Source organism: Leopardus geoffroyi, chromosome B3, assembly GCF_018350155.1.
Source record: "Leopardus geoffroyi isolate Oge1 chromosome B3, O.geoffroyi_Oge1_pat1.0, whole genome shotgun sequence".
Taxonomy (NCBI): domain Eukaryota; kingdom Metazoa; phylum Chordata; class Mammalia; order Carnivora; family Felidae; genus Leopardus; species Leopardus geoffroyi.
In genome coordinates, this window is record NC_059337.1 from 113,856,332 (window position 1) to 113,884,154 (window position 27,823).

A 27,823-nucleotide genomic window follows, 5' to 3' on the forward strand; every position below is an offset into this window, starting at 1 on the left:
AGATAACTCAATCTCCCAAGGCCTCCATTCTCAAGCTAGTCCCCCCTCACCACCTCCAAAATGTGCACTGTAGATCTAAATCAAGGGCTGCAAATTGATAGACCACGCTGGTAACAAATGGGCATGAGACATGATGCCCACTCTCATGGCATTTAAATTCAACTTTTAAAAGAACATTATATACCAGTTTTTAACTTCTGCTCTAAATCCTAGCCATCCTTTGAGGTATACCCCATTCCTCATCCTTTAAAGTCTTCCCCAAGGGGTGCCTGGGTGGCTCAGTTGGTTGAGCATCCAATTTTGGCTCAGGTGATGATCTCACGATTCATGGGTTTGAGCCCCACATTGGGCTTTCTGCTGTTCAGTGTAGAGCACACTTCAGATCCTCTGTCCCCCCTCTCTCTCTATCCCTCCTCTGCATATGCACATGTGTTCTGTCTCTTAAAAAAATAATAAATAAATAAACTTGAAACAAACAAACAAACAAACAAATCTTCCCTGTACCTCCAACTCACACAACTCTCCCTCTTTATTGGGCTTTCAAAGTACTCAAAATTAGTGCCATCTGGTTTAGTCCACAATTGTGGCATGTGTGTATTAGTCTTTCTCCCTGACTAGATGGTAAGCCTTTAAAGGTAAGCACCTCTACGGGACGCCTGGGTGGCTCAGTTGGTTGAGCGTCTGACCTTGGCTCAGGTCATGATCTCACAGTTCATGAGTTTGAGCCCTGTGCCAGCTTTTGTGCTGACAGAGCAGAACCTGGAGCCCGCTTTGAGTTCTATGTCTTCCTCTCTCTCTCTGCCCCTTCCTTTCTCATGCTCGGTGTGTGTCTCTCTCTCCCTCTCAAAAACAAACATTAAAAAAATTTTTTTTAAGGCAAGAACCTCTACAGTCTCTAATCTGTTTGCAGGGTTAGGGTAGAGGCAGAAAAGAGGACGGAGCAGTAGGTGATTTCTCACGCGTTAGCACCATGCCTACGGACAGTACTGAGGGATGCTTCTTCATTAACTGCTTCCAGTTGACCTAATACAAGTGTAAGTCCCTACCTTAAATCCTACTGCTAATATGCTGCTAATATGTATTTAATTAGCTGGTGGCCAGGTCATGAAGAAAATCAGTACTGAGCATCAGAGCATACCTCAGGCACCTTAGATATAGTTAAGATTTAGTTTGATCTGCCCCCAGAAATTTGTTGTGAGGATTACCACATTCAATGCACCTGTTATAGAAGAGGTATTCAACAAACACTAATTCCTTCCTCCCTTTATATTCCCTATGATACACTGGTGAAAAATTCAAACATCCAGTTTAAATCCAAGTTATGTATTCCTTTCCCATGAAAAGAAAAAAAAAAAAACAACACCTTTAATCCCCAGTTATACTTAGTATTTCTGGACAATCCAACTCTAAGAATTCTAAAATCAGGTAAGTTTATTCCAATTCTGAGCTCTCTTGAAAGGGACATCTACCTAGCTTGGTCTTGCCTGAGAACAGAGTATAGCCAACCTCCTTGGGACCTATCTCTGCTAGATCCTTGGGAGCTGAGCTTATCGAGTGATAGTAACCCTAGGCAGATAGCTCTCCAGCACTCTCTTACCTTGAGGATGTCCTCAGGAATGTCACTTTGGAGGTCTTCTGATAATAAAAGAAACTCAAGCTTTCTCCGGAAAACACTTGGGAGTAATTTCTAGAAGAATCATAAGAAGGAAGCATAGAGATTAGGCATATTCTTTGTTAACAAATAATATTTCTCTTCAGTTAGTCTTATTTCTGCTGCTTCTCTAAGATAAAGCACTTTTAACCACTAAATTCTTGGATATGTTTGAGATGCTTTTTTTTTTCTAAATAAAAACAGCTAAATTTGGATGCATATCCCTCTTAAATACTAACATTTAACTCCTACTCTGATTAGCCTCAAATTCCAAGCTTTGCTCATTTCACGTGACTTTTCTGTCATATGAGGTCTTTTTCAAAGAAATGTCCTTGTGGTGTCCAAACACCCAGTCATGAGTAAGCTTGGGAAAGTATGGCCCACATGATCCTCTTTTGGTCCAAACCCATTTTTGATATTCATTATAAGGTGGAAAACAATAGGAAAGAGGAAGAGATCTAATGTTTATTAAACACTTATTATATGCCAGGTACTGTGTGTCATATATTTTTTTAATGTTTATTTATTTCTGAGACAGAGAGAGACAGAGGATGAGTGGGGGAGCGGCAGGGAGAGAGGGAGACACAGAATCTAAAACAGGCACCAGGCTCTGAGCTGTCAGTACAGAGCCCGATTCCAGGCTTGAACTCATACCCGTGAGATCATGACCTGAGCCGAAGCTGGACGCTCAACTGACTGAGCCACCCAGGCACCCCTGTCATATTTTTACAAATTAAAAAAAAAATTTAGTTAATCTCTAAATCAAACAAACCTATGGCTTAAATATATATATATATCTTATTTTTTTTAAGTTTATTTATTTATTTTGAGAGAGAGAAATAGAGCGTGAGCAGGGGAGGAGCAGAGAGAGGGAAAGATGGGGGGAGAGGGAGAGAGAGAGAGAGAGAGAGAGAGAGACAGAGAGACAGAGAATCCCATGCAGGCTCTGTGCTGTCAGTGCAGAGTCCAATGTAGGGCTTGATCTCATGAACTGTGGGATCATGACCTGAGCTGAAACCGAGTGTCAGCCATTTAACCTATTTAACCACTCAGGTGCCCCAAGTCTCTATTAAAGAAATTTTTTTTAATGTTTATTTATTTTTGAGAGACAGACACAGCATGAGCGAGTAAGGGGCAGAGAGAGAGAAAAAGAGAGAGAGACAGACAGACAGACAGACAGTATCTGAAGCAGGCTCCACGCTCCGAGCTGTCAGGACAGAGCCCGATGCAAGGCTTGAACTCACAAACTGTGAGATCATGATCTGAGCCAAAGTTGTGTGCTTAACCAACTGAGCCACTCAGGTGCCCCTAAAAACAACCTTTACTAAAGATGAAATGGTTAGGAAGTATTTTCTAATTATTTCAAGTATGCAAAAGTGATCCCATCAAATATTTGTTAATGAGACATGCCACCAGAGAAGACTGATGTATGAAAGAAAGAGCCCCTGACTCTTCCTGGACCTGCTTGTTTCACAGTAACTTGCTTTACCTGGTTCATAAAACTAAAATTATAGTTTCCCTTTCTCTAGACACAAATACAAATAAGAGTAAAATCTAGGACTAATCCTGACAAACACTGCTTTAAAGACACCTATAAATCACATGGCTGATTAAAGGTTCCAGGAGTCATATTTTTTTAATTAATTTTTAAAAAATGTTTATTTAGTTTTGAGAGAGAGAGAGAGACAGAGCGTGAGCAGGGGAGAGGCAGAGAGAAAGGGAGACACAGAATCCAAAGCAGGCTCCAGACTCTGAGCTGTCAGCACAGAGTCCGATGTGGGGCTCGAACTCACAAACCGCAAGATCATGACCTGAGCCAAGGTTGGACACTTAACCAACTGAGCCACCCAGACACCCCTCCGGGAGTCATATTTTACTGTAAAGTCTCCTATCTCAAGCAAGAAGCACCTGCAAGATCGTTTGTGTGTGGGGGGAGGGGGGTGTGGGGGGGTGGGTTTAGAACACAAGATCATACTCTACTCAAATGCCATTCATCATGTCACAGGCTAACATGATCTGGTGTGTTTGTGGTGTAAAATCCTATTTCTTCTTACCACATCCTTCTCTCATGCACCTCTGCCATCTGAATGCTTATATAATGCTAGTGATTGAAGTTGGTGAAGAAAATTCATGCTGGAAAGCTAAAGGTTAAATTCTTCTATTGAGGACTAAAAGAAAGGTATAGATAAGATGTCCAGACAGTAGGCCTTTGAAAAAAAAAAAACCTGGTTAAGATACTAGGACTTTAATCTAGAATCCTAAAGACTCATTAGCTTATAATTATTTTACTGGTGAAAATACTTTATGCACATGCAGGGTCATAAATGACTAACATTTCTAAAACAGGGAAGAATTTCTTCCATGTTTCTAAGCATGGATCTTACTATCAAAGCAAGGTGTGTTCAATGCAGAAATATTAAAATATGGAAATAGGCAAGTGAGAACACACACATACATGCTCCAAATCTTCCCACTGAAAGAGAGCTTCTATTAATACTGTGGTCTAAGGGCATCCAGACCATTTCTACGCACACATCTCAAATATATAGTTTTCTAAAAAATTTTTTTCACATAGTACAGTATGAACATCCTTCCATGTCACTGAAAGTTCATTTACCACATAATTTTAATAGTGGCGTGATATTTTACAAACAGATTAACCAATCCTATACTGTGGACATGGGAGTTGTTTCCAGTTTTCCTCTATTAGAAGCAGCATGCAGTGAACATCTCTGCAGTTAAATCTTTGCAAACATGCTTCCACATGTAGAGATAAATCACCGCAAGATACAAAGGCAGAAGGCAAAAGTGGATGAAGAAAAGGGAAAATGGAACCACTGTTTCAAGTAATAATTAAAAAGGACGCTTCGGACACCAGGGTGGCTTTGTCTGTTGAGTGTCCACTTCGGCTCAGGTCCCCATCTCCTGGTTTGTGAGTTTGAGCCCTGCATCAGGGCTTGCTGCTGTCAGTGCAGAGTCCCCCTCTCTCTGTCCCTCCCCTGCTCGTGCTCTCTCAAAAATAAATAAACATTTAAAAAGGAAGCTTTTGACAGGAGATGGGAGACTGGAAAAGGAGAGGCAGCCAGCAAGTCCCCTAAAAGATAAAGGCCACTCTGGGACAGCAACTGGTCTTGCGGAACTATTCTTAAGAACCCATTTGCAATCTTAGTCCTTGTAAAAGAGGTAAGACTGAGGTCCTTGCTTAAAGTTTAAACCATTCCCACAACTGTTTAAATAACTGAGGCACTGAAGCTTTAAGACCAAATGATCTTGATGTTTGGAAAAACAAGAACTATTCTTAGTCTGTGCTAAGGAGTCATGGAAGTGAAATCAACCATCTGGTTGAGCAACTGTACAGAAAATAAGCAACAAAGTAGCCATAAAGTAGGTAAATGCCCTTCAGTGAGGGGAAAGTTCACTTGGTTTTTTTTTTTTTTTTTTTCAACGTTTATTTATTTTTGGGACAGAGAGAGACAGAGCATGACCGGGGGAGGGGCAGAGAGAGAGGGAGACACAGAATCGGAAACAGGCTCCAGGCTCTGAGCCATCAGCCCAGAGCCTGACGCGGGGCTCGAACTCCCGGACCGCGAGATCGTGACCTGGCTGAAGTCGGACGCTTAACCCACTGCGCCACCCAGGCGCCCCAGTTCACTTGGTTTAACAAACTCCATACTTGGACTGGGAAGATCTTTAGTCAACAACAACAGACATTTTTTCTTTTTCTCTCTGAAGATACTCTGAATATTTTAACTCAAGTTTTCCCTTTTAGATCTGCAACGATAGCTAACTTAATCATTCTGGGCTTATTTTTTAATTTTGCTTCTCTTTTTTCCCTCTCCTGGCTAGTCTTTTTGTCATTTTTTTTTTTCTTTTTTTTAGACTTGGAAAAGCCTGGACAAAAAATACATTTAGATTAGTAATTTCTTGTATTTTTTGATAGCAATGTGGAGAAAGAGAAGTGTTAGGCAAAACTGGAACTAAAAGCAAAATTAATTCTAATGATAGAGGGGAGTAAAGAAGAAAATTAGGCTGACTTACATTTACAAAACAGAATTTATGGTTTCTGGCTTTTAAGTCCATAAGGCTAAAAATAATGTTCAGCAGGAAAAACCAGTAGGCTGGGGATTCAAAGTCAGAAGATCTTGGTTCCAGCCTTAGTTTTGCCAACTAACTTTATGGTGTGACCCTGGGCCAGTCATTTCTTCATTTCTCTTCTGGGTCAGAAGTTCCTCACTTTAAAATCCTAAAGTCTACAGGCACCTGGGTGGCTCAGTTGATTAAGTGTCTGACTTCGGCTCAGGTTATGATCTCCTGGTTGGTGAGTTTAAACCCTGTACTGACAGTGCAGAGCCTGCTTGGGATTCTCTCTCTCTCTCTCTCTCTCCCCGTCTCTCTCCCAATCACTCTCTCTCTCGCTCCCTCAAAGTAATAATCTTAAAAAAATTAAAAAAATAAAAATCTTAAATTCTGGGGCTTAATACAAAATTGTCTCAGAGAAATTCCTCCAATGGATAGCAATTTCTGATAATTATCACATACTTCTAAAAAGGCTTTTAATGGCAATCTTCCTTTTTTTTTAAAAAAGCACTTCGTTATAAGGTTTCTTTCACTAAATCTGCACACTGTGTTTTTATATTTGGTAACTTTTAGTTTAATTCATGTGGATTATTAAATTATTAATTAATGAGGCTTAAATCTGTAAGCTTTCACTGCACCGGACTAGTTAAAATGAGCTTTTTGGAAGAACAACCGGGTTTCGGCTCAGCCCATTCTCTATTACTTGAGTATTATGAGGTTCATACTTTATTTGCTATGTTGTCACTTTCACTGAGGTTTGCGAAGTTCTGTTCAGGTACAAGACTCACAGTGGTATCTAACAAAATTATATCACCAATGTATGTTGGTGGATTAATGAATAAATTTAGGTGAGGAGACAGCAATAAAAACTCAAGCCATTCTCACTGTCAATACTGAGAGGGGAATATGACAAACCTCATAATAAAGGAAGTAACAGATAAAAAGGAAATCTTAAAACTACTTCCAAGTTCTTCTCAGTGTTGGCCTCAGAAAAACTTTGAATATAAATCTGCTTACCTTTTCCTGGGAGAACCATTTTTCCAGTACAAGAAACCAGATCCAGGCTAATCTTTGAGGGTTGATGTCCTGTCCACATCTGAAAAATGTAAAAAGAAAGAATTTCTGAATAAAGACTTTCTACTAACCTTTTCTCTTTTGTGATCCAAGATTGGGATTTCACTGCTCAGTCTGTTTTAAACCTAAACAGGCATGACACTGTATTTTTTTTTTTTTTTTTATTATATGAAATTTATTGTCAAATTGGTTTCCATACAACACCCAGTGCTCATCCCAAAAGGTGCCCTCCTCAATACCCATCACCCACCCTCTCCTCCCTCCCACCCCCCATCAACCCTCAGTTTGTTCTCAGTTTTTAACAGTCTCTTATGCTTTGGCTCTCTCCCACTCTAACCTCTTTTTTTTTTTTTTTTTTTTTTTCTTTTTTCCTCCCCCTCCCCCATGGGTTCCTGTTAAGTTTCTCAGGATCCACATAAGAGTGAAACCATATGGTATCTGTCTTTCTCTGTATGGCTTATTTCACTTAGCATCACACTCTCCAGTTCCATCCACGTTGCTACAAAAGGCCATATTTCATTTTTTCTCATTGCCACGTAGTATTCCATTGTGTATATAAACCACAATTTCTTTATCCATTCATCAGTTGATGGACATTTAGGCTCTTTCCATAATTTGGCTATTGTTGAGAGTGCTGCTATGAACATTGGGGTACAAGTGCCCCTAAGGCATGACACTGTACTAATGAGAAATTTTCAAATGTATATGATAGATCAATAAAACTAGAACCAGAACAGCGCTAGATTTCATTAAAAAAAAAAAAAAAAAAAAAGGAAAAAAGTCTCACCCCTGCCTCTACCTCCCTATCTAGTCTTTATTATTATTTTAATTTTTTATTGTTTTTATTTATTTTTGAGAGAGAGAGAGAGAGAGAGAGAGAGACAGAGCGTGAGCAGGAGAGGGGCAGAGTGAGAGGGAGACACAGAATTTGAAGTAGGCTCCAGGCTCTGGGCTGTCAGCACAGAATCCGACGCAGGGCTCGAACTCATAGACCGGGAGATGATGACTTGAGCCGAAGTCGGATGCCCAACAGACTGAGCCACCCAGGCGCTTTTTATTTTTATTATTTTTAAACATTACATAGAAAACCATAAAAAGCAAAGCTCTCTAAAGTATATTGTTGAAAACAGAAACTGAGTCAAGTAGTCTTAAAGAAAATAAGGAATTTCATAAAAATTTATTAACTCTAGGCTAAAAACAGGGTTACAGGAATTCATAAGGGTTTTTTCAAAGTTAGTAATTTAGATAGAACCTGGCTAGAACCCAAATTTAAGGGAAAAAAATCACCTAAGTTTCTACTCTCTACATACTAATACAATATAATATAGCTGCCAAAGTAAGGAAGAGTGAGGTTAAGACTAAATAGCACACTTAACTATTATACCACTAGCTGTTAATAGCACTGCCAGGAAGAGCTTCATTAAAAATTTAGATAGAGAACAGTGGTTGCCAGGGTAAAAGGAGGGTTCAAAATACAAAGAGGTATTCCCAGGAAGTACGGGAATTCTTTTGTGGTGATGCAAGAGTTCTGCAGCTTGATTTTTATTGGTATTACATGAGTCTGTGCATGGATAAAATTGCACAGAACTACACACATAAAAACAAATGCACATTAAAAAAATGGTGAAAACTGAATAAGGTCTGTAATCTACTTAACAGTAATATACCAATGTCAATTTCCTGATTTTGACATTGTACAATAGGTATATGAGATATTGCAATTGGGGGAAGCTGGGGAAGGTTACTCTGTATTTTTTTTGCACATTTTGTGAATGTAAACCTTATTTATATAATTTTTGATATTTATATAATTATTTCAAAATAAAAACCTTAAGTAAATTAACTTCTAGTCTTTTGTTACAACTACAACATCATAAGCAAGAAAAGAGCAGTGTTTGCTTTTCTGGAGGCAAAGAAAATGCTTTTCAATTCAGTTCCACCATCTACTTTTATGATAATAATCAAGAAATGGTGGTTTCACCCACTTTGCTGTCCAGGATTAAATGCTGGTTCAGATGCTAATTCAAAGCCAACACCGATTAATAAACATGTATCATAGAGGTAAATTTTCAGAGCATGTGAAATACACTCTGCCTCTGCTAATTCTTCAGAGAGTAGGTGAGAGTAGGTGACCAGAGCCCAAATATTGACCTTGTGTCTCCCGCCCTGTAACTTCCTGGGAAGAAGAGACATCCCTTACCTCAGCTGATCTGGACACACCACGAGCGCCTGAAGTATATCTTCCACCTTCTTTGGGATATCCCCTTGTGCCTCGTGTAGCTGAGGTACACATGCCTGTGCCAGCTCCCATTCTCCTCTGCGAAGGCACTCACAGAAAAACCCAAAAAGCTGCTTCTGAGAAGCAATTTCCTCTTTTCCAAATGGATGATGCATTTTCCCAGCACAGAGTGCAGGGAGATAGAAAGAGATGAATTACGCAGAACACATTGTCAATTTTCTCATTCGTGGAGCGCCTCCTGGAAACAATTCACACCACATTGAGGAGAAACGGAACGCACTATATTTAGACAAACTAGTAACTACTAGACTGGCTGGGAAAAGCGGGACTTACTTCCCTAATTATCGTTTTATGTTTGATTTGACGTGCTACTATCTTTTTTTGAGAAGTTCCACCTTTCCCTGAGGGGTGGATCCCATCTCTCTACACACATCCAATATTTAATTAAACTTAATAGTCCTATTAGCTCGGGGCGCAGACCCACAAATCTTTCATATTCCCCACTTAACTTTAGACCCAGTCCGGCTCCAAATCCCCAGGTGGTCGCCTCCCTAAGTATGAGAAATGCAGCAGGAACCTCCCTAATTTGAGCCCTCTCTTAAGGCGGAGGAGTGAAGATCATCAGATGAGTGTGTGTCAGAGCTGGAGGACGGTGGAGATTGGAGCGCAGGGACGCTCCCTACAAGGGTCGTGGTGAACGCCCCCACCTTCTCTGGGGCGCCTTACACTCACCTGCTCCTGGTACCCAAAGCAATAGAGCTTCCAGCGCAGCCATGTTTGAGCCGAGTCAGGTGATAGATCCCATTCGGGAGGTTGCCGGAGGGAGGGGTGGGGTGGGACGACTGACAGCGGCTACTCCTATTGGTCAATGGAGGGACGATACAAATAAGGCGCCATATTTGTTTGGGTCACGTGACGCCACCTCTTCGGACTGGAGAAAGCTAGGACCTGCGGAGTCAACCAGCTACCTGGCTGAGGATCGTTCCTTTCAGTTTTGACCACTCCTCTGCTCGATACCTTCAGTTCTGCGTTCAGCGGGGTGGGTGGCAGAAATATCAGTGTCCGTTGATTTTTTTCATGTCTCTTTTACTCCATAGCGTTTGAAGTCAGCTTTTACTAAGCGCCCGCCGGTGACAGTGTTTTGCCAGGCCTTCTTCCAGAGGAAGAAGACCTGGATACTCCTCCATTGCTATTTTATCCACTTGGGTTCTGTTATAATCGCAGAATCCTGCCTTCTGAATTCCCATTTTCTGCCTAACTCCATTGATTTATTTGCTCACTTACCCGACAATCGTTAATTGAACGGTGTCCTAGGCCCTACTTTTCAGGCTGAATAAGTTGCAGACCCTGTCCTCGAGTTCACAGTCTAATAACAAGTGCAGGTAAGTAATTAGGATACAGTAGGCTAAATTATAAGATAGAAGTATGCACTGAAGAGCTGAGAGCAAAGGACGAGCAAAAACTTTTTCGCAAATACAGAACTGTAATCTGAAACCCAGTCTTAAAGTAACAGTTCCCTTTTACACCGAAACTTCGGTGGTTCCCCTCATGGTCTTAAACTACAGGCTCTTAACGTTTCCCCATTGTGTGTTTTCAGCTTGAGCAATTTCATTAAGTATTTCCAAACTATTTCACCGCCAAAGTGTGGTGAAAAAGGCAAACCCAAACCAATCCCAGCTCTCTTCCAAACCTCTTCTACTATAGGTGAATTCTTAACTATTCTCTGAAAACTAACATGTCTTTCTGGTCCATTATGCATTTTTTAAATGTAGTGACAAAAAAAATAAAAGAGACAATTCCAAGCAAGGTTTTTCCTGGCTTCATTTTCTCCTTGGAGATGTTTCTTTACCTGATTTTGATAATCATTATATTGAGAAACTGGGATTCAGTGACGGTTTCTGGTGTGAACTACAATTCCCAGCAAGCAGTGGAATCAACCTGGGACTCTTCCTACCTCTGATTGGATATTTCTTTCGAGTGACAGCCCAGTCGGCATTTGGGTTGTTGCTTTGCGGCGCTTTCCGCGGGGAACTGTGAGGGGTGGGGGAAACTTTGAAAGTTGGATGCTACAGACCCGGTACTGCAAAGATTCGTGTGGGGGGGCATTCGGGGGGGTAATGGGGTGCGCTGATTATTTCCTGCCCCCTCTCTGGGCCCCTTTCTGTGTTATTACTTTCGGGGTAGCGGAGAAAACCTCTTTGGTCCAGTACACTCCCCCCTTAGGCCTGAGGCATGATAACGGGAACTCCGCCGCAAATATGGGGGCTCTTGGCCTTCTTTTGTGGGGGATGCTGGAACTGTGCTCCTTGCTGGAAAAAAGTTCTTTTTAGGGGATTCTAGAGTGACGTTTTCACCTCTTGATGCCCACCTCCGCCCTCCGATTTGCCGGCTGTTGGGGAGTCTCGGCGGGGGAGCCGGTCCTTAAGGGAACATTGGGGTCCGCTCGCCTTCTGTGGTGTTGAAGAAGAGTAGTTAAAGCGTGGAATCTGGAGTTCTATGTCTAGATTCGAAAGCGGACTCCACCATTTGCTAGCTGATAGACTTCACGCAAGTTTTTCAGCTCAGTGCCTCAGTATTAGTCTGTAAAAGGGGTCAAACATCGGAGGCTCTTGGAACAGTACCTGGCACGTAATAAGGGTCCAATAAATATTAGCTATTATCGTTACTTACAAACAGTTTTCACTGAACATCTTTCGTGAGGATTTTTACTTTGTTGAGGAGGAAAGGTTTCAGCCTTCAGGATAGAATATCTTCCCTCACCCCTGATTATATGTGTGCGCACACACACAGAGCAGGAATTTAACAGTCTCTGGTGGAAGAAACAAGCCGTAATAATACGTTAATAAGATTATGCAACAAATACGTATAAAGTATGATGAAAACACTGGGTTGGAAGAGATTGACTTGGGGACAAGGTTTGTGCAGGAAAGTCGGAGTCAGGACGGCGCTTGTGTAACCTACCAATATACAGTATTGTGGCTGGAGAGCGGATGAAGTGAGGCAACAAATGATGTTTTGCTGACAGAATTGATATGGTAATGGTTGTTAACCTTGAGCTCTGTGTGTGAGGCACCATCCAAATCTTCTAACCTTCACTACATTCCTTTGGGGTAGATATTTGAATGACCTTTGTTTTACAGATGAGGAATTGAAGACACCAGGAGGGGAAGTAGCTGCCAGGAAGGCAGGATCTGGGCCTTGCCATCGGATGTATGGATGAGAGGGAAATGAGAGACCAGTTTATGAAGGGTCTTTATGTGATCTTAAGAAGTGTGGAATTTATCCCGTGCCCTAATGGTCCCATGGGTAGTTTTAAAGGATGAAAGTGACAGGATTGGAGCAAAGTTGTAGGTAGCTACCTCCGGCAGGATTGGAGCACTGACCTAACTTTCCCAGACCAGTTTGGTGCTTCTTCCTGGCACATTTAAATGCAAATGACCATACTTACCGTGTGACTGTGATAATTTGTGTATACATCTCTTTTCATCTTTTACTGTGAGTTCCCAAAGGGAAAGGAGTATGTTTAAATGATTCTTTACACCAGAGCCCAGCAGCTCAGCAGAGTGTGTGATTAAGAAGGGTCTCCTGAAGGAGCAAAAAAAATTTTTTTTTTTGATGGTGCAGGGAATAACAAGAGGCAGCATGCAATAGTGCAGGCAAATGATGGGAGTGGCCCTAAGAAGGCTGAGATAGCAGAGTTGGTTATTGTTAAACAAGTCCGGGTAGTTTGGGTTCTTCTTTTTGATTGAATGTATCAGCCTATATGGTGTTATTGCTCAGAACTACCTGATCTATGAAGACACTAAGAAATGATACAGCAGATATCACTTGGTAAACTATTTAGGAAACGAATCGGTACAAATTCCCACTGAGAGAAATGAGAGGGATGTATTTTGTGCTTATGAGAAGTGTGTGTGTGTGTGTGTGTGTGTGTGTGTATGCATGCGCATATGCATAGGCTCATGAATGTGAGAGAAAGTGGGAGAGAGGGAAGGAGAGAATTAATTTGATGCAGAGAATTTAGATTTTATGTAGAAATTTGGGCATAAACAGGTTATTTACATTTTCAGTACTATGTATTTTGTTCCAAAATGTTACTCCTTTTCTGTTAACAATATTGCTTTATCTCCTGCAACAATGGAGTTGCTGTTTCTATTCTATCCAGAGGGTATCTTGTCATCTCAGCGAGATGCACAGTCTCTTCTCTGCATGTGTTATGAAAGGAATCACTGTGATTGTGTTCTAGCTCACTGAAGGCAAATATTTCATGAGTCTCATTCAGTCTTAGGTTCAGCAGTAAGAGTGAAATTTCTTGCATGTGAGAATGTGAGCAGCTAATACAAAAAAAAAAAAAAAAACACCACATTTCAGTTTGTAATTAAGACCTGAAATAATAATATCTCGTTTGATTTGGAGGTTTGTTCTGGCTCATAGAAAAAGGAGAGGGTAAATATGATTATGGACTTGTAGTAGGGGTATACTGGTTAAGAGGATAAACCTTAGAGTCACTTCCTGAGTTGAAATTCTGAATCCACCATTTACTTTTTCTGGTGACAATGGAATAGCTAACATCTAGGGTTTAGTGTTCTCATAGGTAAAAATTGGGTCAATAATCAACCTTCCTTATAGGGCTATTGAGAAGATTAAATGTTATAATTTATATAAAGCTTTGGAACAGTGCCTCCTGTACATAGTAGGTGCTCAGTAAATTTATTGTTACAGTGCAATGAAAGTAAAGACTTTTTTTTTAAAGTTTATTTATTTTGAGAGAGAGCACATGAGCAGGGGAGGGGCCGGGAGAGAGAGAGAGAGAAAGAGAGAGAGAATCCTAAGCATACTCCATGTTGACAGTGCAGAGCCCGAGGCTCCATCTCCTGAATCGTGAGATCATGACCTGAGTCAAAATCAAGGGTCAGATGCTTAACTGACTGAGCCACCCAGGTGCCCTGACAGTAAAGACTTTCTAAGGAGTGCTGCTTGGAAATATTCCTTGAAAGTTAATTATACATCCAAATAAAATTTATAAATACATTGAAAATCTTAAGATGCTATGCAAAGTGTGAAGTGATATCTTTATATTCATGTAATAAATATAAAAGAATTGTGTGAAATGCACATTCTTATGTTGTCTTGTTTGTGTGCATGTTTGGCAGACATAGAAAGATTCTACAGCTTTTATTTTATCAGTAATATTTTAAATACTATACATTTCATTTCACACATGAAGAAGCTTGAAGAATTTTTTATTTTGTAGTGTGTTTTGGTAGCCTATCTACTATTGCTTATGGTATTTTCTAATGCTTTTCAGGGTTCTTTTTCTGCTGCATCTGAAAGCATGGGTAGCAAGAAGCTCAGAAGAGTGGGCTTATCACAAGAGCTGTGTGACCGTCTGAACAGACATCAAATTGTTACCTGTCAGGTAAAATTTATTTACTTTCTCACTAAGAAATTTTGAGTACAAAAATTTTTTTTAATTTTATTATTTATTTTTTAAAATTTGCATCCAAATTAGTTAGCATATAGTACAACAATAATTTCAGGAGTAGGTTCCTTAGTGCCCCTGACCCATTTAGCCCATTCCCCCCTCCATTAACCCTCAGTTTGTTCTCCATATTTATGAGTCTCTTCTGTTTTGTCCCCCTCCCTGTTTTTATATTATTTTTGTTTCCCTTCCTTTATGTTCATCTGTTTGGTCTCTTAAAGTCCTCATATGAGTGAAGCCATATGATTTTTGTCTTTCTCTTACTGACTAATTTCACTTAGCATTATACCCTCCAGTTCCATCCACGTAGTTGCAAATGGCAAGATTTCATTCTTTTTGATTGCTGAGTAATACTCCATTGTGTGTGTGTGTGTGTGTGTGTGTGTGTGTGTGTGTGTGTACATACCACATCTTCTTTATCCATTCATCCATCAATGGACATTTGGGTTCTTTCCATACTTTGGCTATTGTTGATAGTGCTGCTATAAACATGGGGGTGCATGTGTCCCTTCGAAATAGCACACCTGTATCCCATGGATAAATGCCTAGTAGTGCAATTGCTGGGTGGTAGGGTAGTTCTATTTTTAGTTTTTTGAGGAACTTCCATACTGTTTAACAGAGTGGCTGCACCAGCTTGCATTCCCAGAGTACAAATTAATATTAAATATACCTTAATAACTCTTAAACCTGAAATATGAAAATTTAACTTTCTAAAAAAAAATGAATGATGGTGCTTCTCCATAGGCTATTTAAAAAAATTTTTTTTTTCAACGTTTATTTATTTTTGGGACAGAGAGAGACAGAGCACGAACGGGGGAGGGGCAGAGAGAGAGGGAGACACAGAATCGGAAACAGGCTCCAGGCTCTGAGCCATCAGCCCAGAGCCTGACGCGGGGCTCGAACTCACGGACCGCGAGATCGTGACCTGGCTGAAGTCAGACGCTTAACCGACTGCGCCACCCAGGCGCCCCCATAGGCTATTTTAAAATAACAGGCTACTTGGGGTGCCTGGGTGGCTCAGTCGGTTACAACTCTTGATTTTGGTTCAGATCATGATTTCAGAGTCTTAAGAATGAGCCCCTCATTAGGCTTCTGTGGGGCTTGGTGCTGGATGTGAAGCCTGGTTAAGATTCTCTCTCTCTTTCTCTCTCTGTGTCTCTCTGCCCTTCTGCCGCTTGTGCTCTCTCTCTCAAAAATAAAATGAAATAAAATAACAGGCCACTTAGGTTGTATTTCCAAATGTGATTTCATTTACCTAAATTCCTATACTTTTGCTTGGGTCAGGGGAGAATGCTTATGGCATAATGTGAAGTATACTCGAGCTATTTATTTGGGATTCTAGAGAAGTTTCGTCAAATTGAAAGAAATTTTGCAGTTATATGAGAAATAAGACTCAAATGAAGAGACAGTATTCAAAATGGGTAATGTCTCTTGCAAACAAGAGAAATTAATAGAATCCTTATCAATGTAATGAGAGAAATGTATAAAGCAGATGTTGCATTTTAGGCACAGTAGTGAGGCAGCTCCCTCTTAGGAGGTTAAATAAGTTTTAACATTTTTTGTTTGTTTGTTTGTTTTGTTTTTAATGTTTATTTATTTTTGAAAGAGAGAGAAGGGGGGAGGGGCAGAGAGAGAGGGGGACAGATGATCCGAAGTAGGTTCTGTGCTGACAGCAGAGATCCCGATGTGGGGCTTGAACTCACAAACCATGAGATCATGGGTCGAAGCCAGATGCTTAACTGACTGAGCCACCCAGGTACCCCTAGACTTAATGTTTTATATTAGGATTTAATCCTTAATAAGACAGATTTTCAGAGCATACTACAATTTATAAAAACTGCTTTGTGTATTAATGGTATTTTTGGTTCCTCTGTTATACATTTAATAATCCTCGGGGCGCCTGGGTGGCTCAGTTGGTTGAGCGTCCGACTTCGGCTCAGGTCATGATCTCACAGTCTGTGAGTTTGAGCCCCGCGTCGGGCTCTGTGCCGACAGCTCAGAGCCCGGAGCCTGTTTCGGATCCTGTGTCTCCCTCTCTCTCTGACCCTCCCCCGTTCATGCTCCGTCTCTCTCTGTCTCAAAAAAATAAATAAAAATTAAAAAAAAAAAATCCTCATGTTCGTACTTGGAAACACTCTTAAAAGTATGAGATTTAACATTTCATTCCATAGTCTGTTTTATTGTCTCTATTAAATACTTTTCCTGAATGCTGTCATAGCTCAGTAAGAAACTCATTTCAACCTGACACTTTCTGGGTACTTGTGCCTAAACTGCAGCACAGGGCAGTGTTTATATACACCTGGGTTGGAGGCTGCTGCTATGTGAAGTTACTTGGTGTGATCTCTGGTATATGCTAACTGAATTAGAGAATTAGAAGATAAGATTATATCATCATATCTTTTAGTTAAGTCATACATGGGGGAAATACTATAAGGAATATATCAATCTTCATTCTGCAGTAAATTATGGGCAGTGTCCATTGAAAGTTTCCTTTTAATTCCAGTATCTTTGTTGCACATATATTTTAAAATATTCTTTTTATGTCTCTCTAGGACTTTTTATGTCTTTCCCCACTGGAACTTATGAAGATGACTGGCCTTAGTTATCGAGGTGTCCATGAACTTCTGTGTATGGTCAGTAGAGCCTGTGCCCCACAGATGCAAACGGTACATATACATATATACATATATATTTATATATATTATGTTTTGATTATGACTTATTTTGAGATGATCCTTTATCTCATTTAAAATATTTTTTTGGAGATGAGGCAAAATTAAAAATAGATATGAACATCTCAAAAATATTGATTCTTGGGGCACATGGATGGCTCAGTTGGTTGAGTGTCCAACTTCAGCTCAGGTCATGATCTCACAGTTCATGGGTTTGAGCCCGGCAACGGGCTCTGTGCTGACAGCTCAGAGCCTGGAGCCTGCTTTGGATTCTGTGTCTCTCTTCTCTCTCTGTCCCTCCCCCACTCATGCTCTGTTTCTCTCTGTCTCAAAAATAAATAAATGTTAAAAAAAAATTAAAAAACATATTGACTCTTGGGGTGCCTGGGTGGCTCAGTTGGTTAAATGTCCAACTTCTGATTTCGGCTCAGGTCATGATCTCACAGCTTGTGGGCACTGATACCAGGAAGCCTGGTTGGGATTCTGTGTCTCCTTCTGTCTCTGCCTCTCTCTCTCTCTCTTTCTCTCAAAAATGGGTGAATAAACATTAAAAAAATATTGACTCTTACACCATAGGACTGGTCCTTTAATGAGAATATATGTGAAAAATTTATGTAGTTTGTAAGCTCATGGGAGACAGTTCCTAAAAATGGAATGAGGAAGCAACAGGAAGTTTTTTTTTTCTGTAGCTAATATTGATATTTCAAAATATCAATATTTTGATAGCTAATATTGATATTTCAAAAGGTCATCTTTGTCTTTTATTTGTTTGCATAGGATTTGTGGATTTCACGGTTAAATTATAATACACTCATAATTTTATTATTATTTTTTTAAATTTTTTTTAATGTTTATTTATTTTTGAGACAGAGAGAGACAAAGCATGAACGGGGGAGGGTCAGAGAGAAGGAGACACAGAATCTGAAACAGGCTCCAGGCTCTGAGCTGTCAGCACAGAACCCGACGCGGGGCTCGAACTCACGGACCGTGAGATCATGACCTGGGCCAAAGTCGGCCGCTTAACCGACTGAGCCACCCAGGCGCCCCTACACTCATAATTTTAGAATGCCCCTGTCTCTGTAATACCAACTTTTATTATCATCAGTCTACATTATAAAGCACATATAGTGGATTTACACTGCTCATTGATTGAATAAATAATACTTTAAAACTTTTCTCTCTCTTGAGAAAGTTAAAAGTCTTTTATAACAAATTCTCATCAAGTACTATTATTTCATACTTTCTGTGTCATAATGTTAGCTTTTCAAAATGTAGGTTTGGTGCGTGGTAGAAAAGATCTTGTTTTCCCAGAATAAGAGTGCCTAGAAGTCAGTGCACTTCAGTGCTTTGCAAATGTATTTATTTAGGTGGATTGTAGATTACTTACCTTACTATCTTATATCGAAATTTGGTAACCACTGAGCAATAAAGTGGAGTTCAATTCTGTGAAGGAGGAAGGAAGGGATGTTAGTGTCATTTGAAACTTCTGAAATTAATGAATAGATAAAAATACTTCCTTTTGTTCAGATTTAGCTTGTGATCTAAGAAAATACTTCAAAGCCAGAGTAGTCAGAAGGAGAATTCAAATCAGAGTTAGGAATTGGCACTGTCTTAGCTTTGTCATTGACCTTGGAGCTTTGAATAGCTCACTTTATTTTATGGGAGAAGTAAGAGAACTAAGATAGTGATGATTCTGTGATGAGGTTTAAATTAACTTGTCACTATTTTGAAGGTTGTAAAGCACCAACAAAGTGTTTTAATTTGAGGTATGTCATTCTATGTGTTTGGTCAATACCTACGTCATGTTTCTAGTTAGAGAATTAAATAAGAGAGCATGGGGAGGAAATTCACTTCTGGGCTCCACTTGCACCACCACTTCAGCTGCGGTATCAATACCACCAAAGCCACCAAAAAGATGGCTTCTTGAGCTCACATTTGGAATGCAGTATCAATACCATTCCAAATGTGAGCTCAAGAAGCCATCTTTTCCCTTTGTTGTGCATTCACTCTTGTAGGATTCTTTAGATTTGAGTCTTGTGTTAAACATTGGCTTATCCTTAGTTCATTTTTCCAGGGAAGAGTTTTTTGTTCAGTTATATATTACTTGAATTAGTATTTATTGAGTGCCAGTCATGTGGCAGGTACTCTGTCAGGTCCTGGAGATATTAGAGTGAGCATGGTAATGTTCCTCATGCAGCTTACAGTCTAGTGGGAGAAGTCAGACATTAAACACATAATTACATAAAGGATTAGTTGTAGTAATGATAAGTCCTATGAAGGAAAATTATAAAAAGCTCTGAAACTTAATAACAGGGAACATTACTTAGTTTAGGGGTCAGGTAGTTCTCCTCCAAGGAAGCAACACTTCAGCTAAAACCTGAAGGGTAGATAGGGGAGAATTAGGCCAAGTTGAGAAGGGATGTGAGCAGAGAGGAGTTTGCAGGCAGTGGAAGCAGGAAATGCAAAGGCCCTGTGAAGAGAAGGAGCATATGCTTTCATGGCAGTAAAATCAGGCTGGTGTGGATGGAACATAGCAGTGAGGAACAAAGTGGCCTCAGAGGTGAAGTCAGAGAAGTGAGCAGGAGTCAGATCGTGGGGCCTGCAGACCATGTAAAGGATTTCAGACTTTATTCTGCGTGCAATGAGAAGTCATAAAAGGGTATAATCTAATATGTATATTTAAAAAGTCAGTCTTGAACGTAGACAAGTGATTGAAAAGGAGCAGGGAAATATTGATGAAGACTATCTAGGTATCTATTCTAAATATGTATTCTAAACAGAAAGTGATCGTGACATGGATTGTTAGTATGGTGTTAACCCAGATGGCATAATGTCAGTTATGATGAAAGATAATTTAGGAGGTACAGTGAAGAGGACTGGTGATTGTTTGGCTGTGGGTGGTGATGAGGTACAGGAAAGTGACAGATGATTCCTTGATTTTTGCCTAGGAAACTGGGTAGTACCACTTCCTGAGATAAGGAATGCTGTAAGAGTGTCAGGCTTGAGGGAGGCATAATTTACTACTTGTTGAATGTGAGGTGCTTGTGAAACATCAATTGGAGATGCAAACAGGCAGTTAAATATATGGGCCTGGAGTGTGAAGGAGACGTCTGTAGTAAAAGTATGCATTTGGGAGTCATCAGTGTAAATATGGTAATGAGATAAGCATATCCAAGACCAAGTCCTGAGTGAAGTCTGCATTTTAAGATCGGATTAGATAATGATGAGTCTAAGAAGAAGCAGGCACCAAAGTAGAAGAAAAACTGGTGGAGTATCATAATAAGATACTCCTTTTTGTCTCATTTATGTACATACTATAATTTCTGAAGTCTTATTCTGTTCGTTCATTTTAGTCTTTGTGTCACTAAATCTATTGTGATTAGTGCATTTAACCGTTGCAAAGGAAATACTTTAATTTTGACAGATTGGGCTGCCTTTACATGTTTGATAAAGTGTCCCCAGGCCCACTGATGTTGCCTGATGATAGATTGTAGACAATATTGAGGCATTTCTAAATCAGATGCATACCACATGACTTTGTTCTGTAGCTTTTCTGTTTTTTTTTTTTTTAATGTAGCTGAGTGTAGCCTTAGAAAAATGTGATAACCCATGGTTTAACTGATCTAAGAATTTAATGGGTGAGATTACACAGGAGTCATCACATTTATAACTCATAAATATTAATATATTTAATATGCTGGTCTTCATACCTCCTCACAGAAGCAGAAGAGCCTTGAATTTGATATATAGATTTATTAAACTGTAAACTTTAAGTTGTTAGAAACTATCTGTTTGGTACTATTATATTCCTAGAGTTTATCATAGTATATGGCATACAGTAGGTACTCAGTATCTATGGAATGAATGAATGAATGAATGGTTATAGTTCTATGGCTTGACCACAGTTTATTTGGGCAATTTAATAAAATACTAGTAATTTTTAATGTTATAAATTGCAAAGGCAAACATTCTTAAACATTGCTGGGTATGAAGTCACATTAATCACATCTGTAAAGGTCCTTTTTCAAAATAAGGTAACATTCACAGTTTCCAGGGATTTGATGTGGATATCTTTTGGGGCACCACATCTCAGCCTACCATAGCTACCTTCAACTATTCTTCACAGACCAACCTTGGTTTGAAATGAAAACTTGAGCATGTCATTCCTTGTTGCTCTCAGTATAGACTCCAGACTTCAACAAGGCTCTTTCATGATTTGTCTCTTGCTTATTTATCCAGCCTCATCACTTGCCCCACTGTGATCACACACCCATCTTTCAACCATTCTGAATGAACTCTTTATTTTTTGTGGTTTTTATTAGTTCCCATTTTTTCCCTTTCTTTGTATATTCTGTCTCTTTGGCAGGAACATGCACATTTCCTTTGCTTAACAGCTATTTCACATTTTAGCTCAGACATCTAGCTTTTGCATGAAGTCTTCCTAGATCACAAAATCTAGATCAGGTCTACTGTTCCTGTGTTTCCACTTTCTCTGTCACAATATCTCTAATAATTGTATGGTGACTGTCTGGTTTCCAGTCCGGGTTTCAATTGCTGGGTGACTATACATACTGTGAGGGCAGGGGTTCTGTCTATTCTATCATAGCCCCATTGTCTAGCACTGTCTCTGGGCATGGATTGAATATTTGTTTAACAAATAAAAGTTTGAGGAAAAAAGAGATGGGTTTGGGTTCCAGCTGCTAGAAATTGAAGTTTGGATTTGGTTTCTGTTTTCGAATAAACAGGGATATTGAAAAGATCATTTTCTTTTTCTTGTGTAGGCTTATGGGTTAAAGATGCAAACATCTGCCTCTGTCTCACCAGTGTTCTTAGCTACAACTCTTTCTGCGTTGGATGAAGCCCTGCATGGTGGAGTGGCTTGTGGATCCCTCACAGAGGTAAAGGAGAAACTTTCCAAACCTCCCATAGACCTATAACCTTCAGAGCCAGGGGAAAAAGTTTAGTTGAAAAAACATAAATTATTTTGTACCTCAAGGGCATGGTTCTCCACTCAGTACCTAGTACAGTTGCTTTGCAAAAATATAACGTTCGAAACATTCCTTGCTGACCACCGGAAGTCTCCTTAGGTTGCTGTTTCTTCAACTTAGAAAATGATGAATATTCAACTGAAGTGAGCTATTTTTAGTTTCCACCGTAGATACATTTTGGTTCTGTGATAGGTTGTTGTGTTAGTTATGTCTTGTTGCACAACAAATTACTTCAAAACTAAGTGGCAACAATAATTAACCTTTATTATTTCCGTTGATTTGGGAGTGGCTTAGCTCATAGATATCGGTGAGGGATGCGGTATGTTGAAGTCTTGGTGGGGCTGGAGAATATTTTCAAGGGAGCTCACTCACGTGACTGGGAAGTTGATGGTGGTTGTTGGCAGGTCACAGTTCCTCTACAAGTGGTGTCTCCACAGGCTGCTTGAGTTCCTCATTCCATGATGGCTACTTCCCCTAGGGTGAGTAATCCAAAAGAAGGCAAGGTGGAAGTGGTCATGCTTTTGATGATTTAGCTGTGGCAGTTACACATCATAAACTTCTGCCACATTCTCTTCCTTAGAAGCAAATCATTAAATACAACTCATGTTCAAGGAAAGAGAAATTTGACTCTACCTTTTGAAAGAAGTGTCAAGAATTCGAGGACTTTTTTTTTAATTGAATAAGTGTGACATGTAACATTGTGTAAGTTTAAGGTTTTCATCGTATTACTTTAATACATTTATATATTATAATATGATTGCTGATACAGCAGTATTTACAACATTACATAATTACAGTACAATGTTATTGTCTATATTCGTTATACTGTGCATTAGATCTCTATGGGTTATTTACTACTCATTACAAGTTTGTGCCCTTAAACACCATCACTCTTATCTTCCCACTGCCTCCCCCTGTTAACCGCCATTTTACTCTGTTTTTTTTTTTTTTTACAGGTTTAACTTCTTTAGATTCCACATGTAACTGATATATAGTATGTTTCTTTCTCTGACTTACCTCGCTTGGTATAATGTACTCAGTGTCCATCCATGTTGTTGCAAATGGGAGGATATCTTCCTTCCCTGTGGCTGAATAATATTCCATTGTGTATATATGCTGCACTTTTAAATCCATTCATCTGTTAATGGGCATTTAGATTGTTTCTGTATCTTGGCTATTGAGAATTCTGCTGTGATAAACATTGGAGTGCAGATATCTTGATGAAATACTGTTTTCATTTCTTTTGGGTATATATCCAGAAGTGGAATTGCTGAGTTGTATGTGGATCTAGTTTTAATTTTTTTGAGGAACCTCTATATTTTCCATAGTGAGATTGGAGACTTTCCCAAACCACCACAGTTCTTTTACTTGCAAGCTGCATTGGTGTGGTGAGTTGATGGACTTACCAGGATGCTCTGGAGGAACTTCTTGCTTAAGAGTTCTAGGGGCACAGATACTTTACACAAACTTCTAAGCAAGAGCAGACTCTTAACATTCTGATAGTCATAAATTTAACTATATATATATATATATATATTTGAAGATGGGGACTCTGTTTTAGATACTATTCCTTATTTTATGCCCTGTATTCTGAGAAAGATTTAAAAATGTGTGTGTGCTATACTTGGTAGGTGCCTATTAGATAACTGGTGAATGGACCCTCTTGCACTGTTGGTGGGAATGCAAACTGGTGCAGCCACTCTGGAAAACAGTGTGGAGTTTCTTTTTTTTTTTTTTTATAATTTTTTTTTTTTCAACGTTTATTTATTTTTGGGACAGAGAGAGACAGAGCATGAACGGGGGAGGGGCAGAGAGAGAGGGAGACACAGAATCGGAAACAGGCTCCAGGCTCGGAGCCATCAGCCCAGAGCCTGACGCGGGGCTCGAACTCACGGACCGCGAGATCGTGACCTGGCTGAAGTCAGACGCTTAACCGACTGCGCCACCCAGGCGCCCCCTTTTTTTTTTTTTTTTTTTTTGGAGTTTCTTCAAAAAATTAAAAATAGATCTACCCTATGACCCAGCAATAGCACTGCTAGGAATTTACCCAAGGGATACAGGAGTGCTGATGCATAGGGGCACTTGTATCCCAATGTTTATAGCAGCACTTTCAACAGTAGCCAAATTCTGGAAAGAGCCTAAATGTCCATCAACTGATGAATGGATAAAGAAATTGTGGTTTATAAACACAATGGAATACTACTTGGCAATGAGAAAGAATGAAGTATGGCCTTTTGTAGCAATGTGGATGGAACTGGAGAATGTTATGCTAAGTAAAATAAGTCATACAGAGAAGGACAGATACCAAATGTTTTCACTTTTATGTGGATCCTGAGAAACTTAAGACCATGGGGGAGGGGAAGGAAAAAAAAGAGGGAGGGAAGCAAACCATAAGAGACTCTTAAAAACTGAGAATAAACTGAAGGTTGATGGGGGGTGGAAGGGAGGGGAGAGGGGGTGATGGGCATTGAGGAGGGCACCTGTTGGGTTGAGCACTGGGTGTTGTATGGAAACCATTTGACAATAAATTTCATATTAAAAAAAAAAAAAAAGAGAGAGAAAACAAGAACTTGCTGTTGTAGGGTCCTGCCACCAGATGGTGCCATAATCCTACTATTGTACCTAATCTTTATGCACTCTAGCTGGACCTCTGCTCAAATGAGTTTATAACAACAGTATTCCACAGTTATAAACATACTAAATAGCAAAAACTGAGCTTAAGAAAGATTAACCCACAGATACTTTATCTTTTTTAAGTTTTAGAATAATTTTTAATGCATTTTCATTTGGCTTTTGTCAATTCTTTCTGAATCCAAGGGGTAGTTAAAAACCATTTTGTCATGATCTGCTTGGCTGACTTGGAGCATAAATACTCAGACTGCTTATTAGGGGCAAGTTCTATATTTTCTGTTTCAGTTACAGGTAGCCTCTTCAGTTATTTTGGTTTTTTTTTCACTGAGTACAGAGTATTTCTGTTTACCTTTTATTAACAAAATTTTAATGTGTATTTTATGTATATAGGAGGAAATATATCCTGCATGTGTAAGTTATGAAGCCTTATGACCCTATGACTTAATAAGAACCAGAACAATACTGACACTATTGAAGCTAACTGTGGGCTTCTCCCTGATCCTATCTTTGGCCTTCTATTGACACGTAATCTTTATCTTGAGTTTTTACCATTCCTATAATTTTTTCCTTATAGTTTTCTTTTACTGGATGTGCACTTAAATACGAGATATAAAAGCAGTTTATTTAGTTTTATTTTTGAACTCTATTAAATCATATATCTGTGATTAAATCCTATCATATTCTATGAATTACTTTTTTCATTTAATGGTGTTTTCTAAGATTTATCCATGTTGTTTCAGGTAGCAAGAGTATAATTCATTTTCACTGCTGTGTTATATTCCATTTTGAAAATAGGCCCCAATGTATTTATCTTTTTTCCTGTTAGTGAACATTTGAGTTGTTTACAGTTTGGTGCTAATAGAAACAAGTACTATGAAAATTGTTGTACATGTCTCCTGGATTGCATGTACAGGTATTTCTCTAGGGCAGGAAGTGGTAAACTACTGCCCAGTGATCAAATCTAGCTTGATGTCTGTTTTATAAATAAAGTTTTATTGTAATACAGCTATGCTCATTTGTTTATGTTTTGTCTGTGGCTGTTTGCTTGATAGAAAGCAGAGTTGCATTAGGTGTGGCAAAGATCTGATGGTCTGCAAAGCCTAAAATTTTTAATATCAAGCCCCTGTCTAGGGTATCTATGTTGGAGTGATTTTCTGGTAATAGGGTATGTGCATAATGTAACTTCGCAGAATCAGGACAAATTGTTTTCCAGAGTGGTTGTACCTAAACAGGTATATTCCTACCAGTGATGTGTAGGAATTCTTCTTGCTCCATATCTTCTTGCCTTGGTATTATCAGACTTTAAAACTCATGCCCATCTTTGGCATCTGTGATCTTAGTTTTCATTTTCCTGATTACTAATGAGCTTGAATATCTTTTTTGTTTTAAGTTTATTTATTTATTTTGAGAGAGACAGAGACAGCACTAGTGGGGGAGGGACAGAGAGAGGGAGAGAGAGGATCCCAAGCAGGCTCTGTGTTGCTAGCATAGAGCCCAATGTGGGGCTCGAACTCATGAAACTGAGATCATGACCTGAGCTGAAACCAAGAGTTGGACGCTTCACTGACTGAGTCACCCAGGCGCCCTGAATATATTTTCATAAATCGTTTGGTTACGGTATTTTATTTTTTCAAGATTTTTAACAAGTAATCTCTATACCCAATGTGGGGCTTGAACTTACAACCCCAAGGTGAAGAATCTCATGCTCCACTGAAGGAGCCAGTCAGGCACCCCTCATTTGATTATTTTAAAGAACAGTTTTATTAAGGCACAATTTAAATGCTATAAAAATTCAACCATTTTAAATTGTATAATTCAACTAATTTGCTATCTTCATAATAAATCATCACCACAATATCATTAGAACATTTCTGTCATTGTAAAAATTTCCCTCATGCATATGTATAGATTAATTCCTGCTTCCATTCTCAGTCCTGGACACCCACTGATCAATTTTCTATCTCTATATATTTGCCTTTTCTAAACATTTCATACAAGTGGAATCATATGTAGTCTTTTGTGTTTGGTTTCTTTCACATAGCATGATGTTTTTTTTTTTAATTTTTTTCTTTAATTTTTTTTTAATGTTCATTTATTTTTGAAAGAGACAGAGACAGAGTGTGAGCAGGGGAGGGGCAGAGAGAGAGGGAGATACAGAATCCAAAGCAGGTTCCAGGCTCTGAGCTGTCAGCACAGAGCCTGACGCGGGGCTTGAACTCATGAACCACGAGATCATGACCTGAGCTGAAGTTGGATGCTCAACCGACTGAGCCACCCTGGCGCCCCCCGTTTTTAAAATTTTTTAATTTTGAGAGATAGAGAGAGAGAGAAAGACAGAGAGAGAGAGGGAGAATGAGAAAGAGAAAGTACAAGCTGGGGAGGAGCAGAGAGAGGGAGACAGAGGATCCCAAGCCGGATTTGCACTGACAGCCAAGAGCCCTGTGCGGGGCTCAACGAACCGTGAGATCATTACCTGAGCTGAAGTTGGATGCTTAACTGACTGAGTCACCCAGGCTCTGCTAGCATGATATTTTTGAGGTTCATCCACGTTATAGGATATATTAGTAGTTTGTTCCTTTAAATTGTTGAGTTGTATTCCATTGTATGGCTATAGCACATTTTGTTTATCCATTCATCAGTTGATGGACACTGGGATTGTTTCCATATTCATCTCTCAGGAATAATGCTGCTATGAATGTTCATGGATATGTCTTTGTGTGGACATAGGTTTTTGTTTCTTTTGGGTAGATTCCTAGAAGTGGAGTGGCTAGATCATATGAAAGGTGTATGTTTAACTTTTTAATGAAAACTGCCAGACTGCTTTCCAAAGTGGCTGTACCATTTCACATTCTCACTAGCAATGCATGATGGTTTGTTTCTCCACATCCTCACTAACACCTAGTATTGTTTATCTTCTTGATTATAGCTATTCTCGTGAGTGTGTAGTGGTATTTCATTGTAGTTATTTTTCTATCCACTTGGGGGCCACAGGGAGCCCTATCCCCACTG

At 39.4% G+C, this 27,823-nt stretch overlaps 2 protein-coding genes across 12 annotated transcripts in view; one reads left to right on the plus strand and one right to left on the minus strand.

Moving 5' to 3' along the window:
- The window catches only part of ZFYVE26 (zinc finger FYVE-type containing 26), an 84,125-nt gene extending 74,262 nt beyond the window's left edge, over nt 1–9,863 (minus strand). For all 4 annotated transcript variants that reach the window (XR_006705123.1, XR_006705122.1, XM_045451374.1 and 1 more), the window contains exons 1-4: nt 9,774–9,863; nt 9,003–9,279; nt 6,746–6,824; nt 1,598–1,687 (exon numbers count right to left, since the gene is read on the minus strand). Coding sequence is in view for 2 of the 4 variants with exons in the window: in XM_045451374.1 (XP_045307330.1) it covers nt 1,598–1,687; nt 6,746–6,824; nt 9,003–9,196 (363 nt within the window). In the remaining 2 variants the exon portion in view is untranslated. The remainder of the gene's footprint in view (nt 1–1,597; nt 1,688–6,745; nt 6,825–9,002; nt 9,280–9,773) is intronic.
- Nucleotides 9,864–9,960: 97 nt separating this feature from the next.
- Nucleotides 9,961–27,823, plus strand: part of RAD51B (RAD51 paralog B) — a 645,855-nt gene continuing 627,992 nt past the window's right edge. For 3 of the 8 annotated variants that reach the window (XM_045451376.1, XM_045451380.1, XM_045451382.1), the window contains exons 1-4: nt 9,961–10,423; nt 14,350–14,460; nt 17,076–17,189; nt 21,977–22,093. In XM_045451376.1, coding sequence (XP_045307332.1) covers nt 14,377–14,460; nt 17,076–17,189; nt 21,977–22,093 — 315 coding nt within the window. In that variant the 5' untranslated portion in view covers nt 9,961–10,423; nt 14,350–14,376. Of the gene's footprint in view, nt 10,424–11,035; nt 11,119–14,349; nt 14,461–17,075; nt 17,190–21,976; nt 22,094–27,823 lie in introns of those variants that run through there. The other 5 variants (XM_045451378.1, XM_045451375.1, XM_045451381.1 and 2 more) reach the window with 3 other exon arrangements.